General features: G+C 45.5%; 1 protein-coding gene across 1 annotated transcript in view; it reads right to left on the reverse strand.

Moving 5' to 3' along the window:
- Positions 1-253: 253 nt before the first annotated feature.
- The window catches only part of LOC139569687 (visual pigment-like receptor peropsin), a 28302-nt gene continuing 25711 nt past the window's right edge, over positions 254-2844 (reverse strand). The window contains exon 6 of the mRNA XM_071391095.1: positions 254-1926. Coding sequence (XP_071247196.1) covers positions 1387-1926 — 540 coding nt within the window. The 3' untranslated portion in view covers positions 254-1386. The remainder of the gene's footprint in view (positions 1927-2844) is intronic.

The following is a 2844-nucleotide window of genomic DNA, read 5'->3' on the forward strand; positions in this document are numbered from 1 at the left end:
GTTCTCATATGTCACCACTCTTAACCCCATGTATCACTGGTCAAGACAGTGCTGAGTCCCATGAGGACAGAAGAGACCTTAACCCCATGTATCACTGGTCAAGACAGTGCTGAGTCCCATGAGGACAGAAGAGACCTTAACCCCATGTATCACTGGTCAAGACAGTGCTGAGTACATGAGGACAGAAGAGACGGTATGAGTACAGCTCCGTGCTCTGATACTCTGTTTCAATAAATGCACTCTTGAGAATCAGGAGAAAAAAACTACATTTTATTGACACAAACAAGCACGCATCAACATAAATAAATGACCCAACAAATATAAAAAATAGCAATGTACAACACTGTTCTCTAATAATTCAGGTAACGGTTAAATTTCAAGTAAAAACGGAAGCAAAGACAAAGTGACACCCTATTCCCTATATAGTGACACCCTATTCCCTATATAGTGACACCCTATTCCCTATATAGTGACACCCTATTCCCCATATAGTGACACCCTATTCCCTATATAGTGACACCCTATTCCCTATATAGTGACACCTTATTCCCGATATAGGGACACCCTATTCTCTGTAGTGACACCCTATTCCCTATATAGTGACACCCTATTCCCCATATAGTGACACCCTATTCCCCATATAGTGACACCCTATTCCCTATATAGTGACACCCTACATAGTGACACCCTATTCCCTATATAGTGACACCCTATTCCCTATATAGTGACACCCTATTCCCCATATAGTGACACCCTATTCCCTATATAGTGGCACCCTATTCCCCATATAGTGTAGTGACACCCTATTCCCTATATAGTGACACCCTATTCCCTATATAGTGACACCTTATTCCCGATATAGGGACACCCTATTCTCTGTAGTGACACCCTATTCCCTATATAGTGACACCCTATTCCCCATATAGGGACACCATATTCCCTATATAGTGACACCCTATTCCCTATATAGTGACACCCTATTCCCCATATAGTGACACCCTATTCCCTATATAGTGACACCCTATTCCCTATATAGTGACACCCTATTCCCTATATAGTGACACCTTATTCCCTATATAGGGACACCCTATTCTCTGTAGTGGCACACTATTCCCTACGTACTCCCATAGGGCCTGGTCAAAAGTAGTTCTATTTTGGACGCATGCACTGTATAGAAAAAGGGTTCCGATAGGGTTCTTTGGCTGTCCCCATGGGAGAACGCTTATTTCTTCCAGGTAGAAACCTTTTTGGTGTCAGGTAGAAAAAGGGTTCTACATGGAATAGGTTTCTCCTATGGGGTACAACCGAATAAACCTTTTAGGATCTGGATAGCACCTTTTTTTCTAATAGTGTAAGGTGCCATTTTGGATACACATTTAGAGATTTTTAGAGTCTTTCATTCTCGTACTCTGGCATCTCAGAGTGCATGCTGGGTAAGGGGGTAAGGGGTACATTGGGAATGTAGTAGAGTGACTCCTGACTGAGAGTGGGTGGGGTGTGGGATGGACTATTCACCCCTGAGTCTGAATCCTGAGCCACGGGACCCTCTGGATGCAGCATCTCTTCTTCACTATATTTCCCCTCTCTTGACTGCAGAGGAAGTGAGGTCACAGAAATCACAGGAAGGGTCTTGGCCTCAGGATGGTCTTTCAGCTTCAGCTCGTCAAGCTCCTGGAAGTTCTTGAGGCGGACCACTTCCTTGTGGGCGGAGCCAGCGTAACACGGCAACAGCACAAAGACTTCCTTACGGAACTTAGAACTCATTCCGAAGTAGATGAGGGGGTTGTAGAAGGAGGCGGATTTAGCGAAGAGACGGGTGAAGATGAAAGTCATGTTGGGGACGTGGTAACCACAGGCAGACCACGTGGAGACCACGGCATAGGGAGACCATGCCATGATGAAGGATGTGCAGATCACTATGGAGACCTGGAGGAGAAGTGACAGAGAAAGAGATGTTAAAAAAGCTACAGGACTGTTTGGCGAGCACAGACTGGAATATGTTACGGGATTCCTCCGATAACATTGATGAGTTTACCACATCAGTCACCGGCGTCGTTAATAAATGCATCGTCGACTTCATCCCCACAGTGACAGTACATACATATCCCAACCAGAAGCCATGGATTACAGGCAACATCCGCACTGAATTTAAGGATAGAGCTGTCGCTTTCAAGGAGCGGAACACTAATCTGGACGCTTATAAGAAATCCTGCTACGACCTCCAAAGAGCCATCAAACAGGCAAAGTGTCGATAAAGGACTAAGATTGAGTCCTACAACACCGGCTCTGACGCTCGTTGGATGTGGCAGGGCTTGCAAACTATCACGGATTGCAAAGAGAATTGCAGCTGCTAGTTACCCAGTGATGCGAGCCTACCAGAAGAGTGAAATGCCATCAATGCTCGCCTGAAGGCAAGCAACACTGAACAATGCATGAGAGCACCAGCCATTCCGGACGACTGTGTGATCAAATTTTTTTGTAGCCAATGTGAGTAAGACCTTTAAACAGGTTAACATTCACAAGGCCTCGTAGGATGCGCTGACCAGCTGGCAAATGTCTTCACTAACCTTTTCAACCTCTCCCTGACTCAGTCTGTAATACCAACATGTTTCAAGCAGACCACCATAGTCCCTGTGCCCAAAAACGCCAAGCTAACCTGTCTAAATAACTATCGTCCCGTAGCACTCACATCTGTAGCCATGAAATGCTTTAAAAAGCTGTTCATGGCTCACATCAACACCATCATCCCAGACACACTGGACCCACTACAATTTGCATACCGCCCCAACAGATCAACAGAAGACGCAATCTCTATTGCACGCACCACTGCCCTTTCCCACCTGG

This window comes from Salvelinus alpinus, chromosome 3, assembly GCF_045679555.1.
Source record: "Salvelinus alpinus chromosome 3, SLU_Salpinus.1, whole genome shotgun sequence".
Classification (NCBI taxonomy): domain Eukaryota; kingdom Metazoa; phylum Chordata; class Actinopteri; order Salmoniformes; family Salmonidae; genus Salvelinus; species Salvelinus alpinus.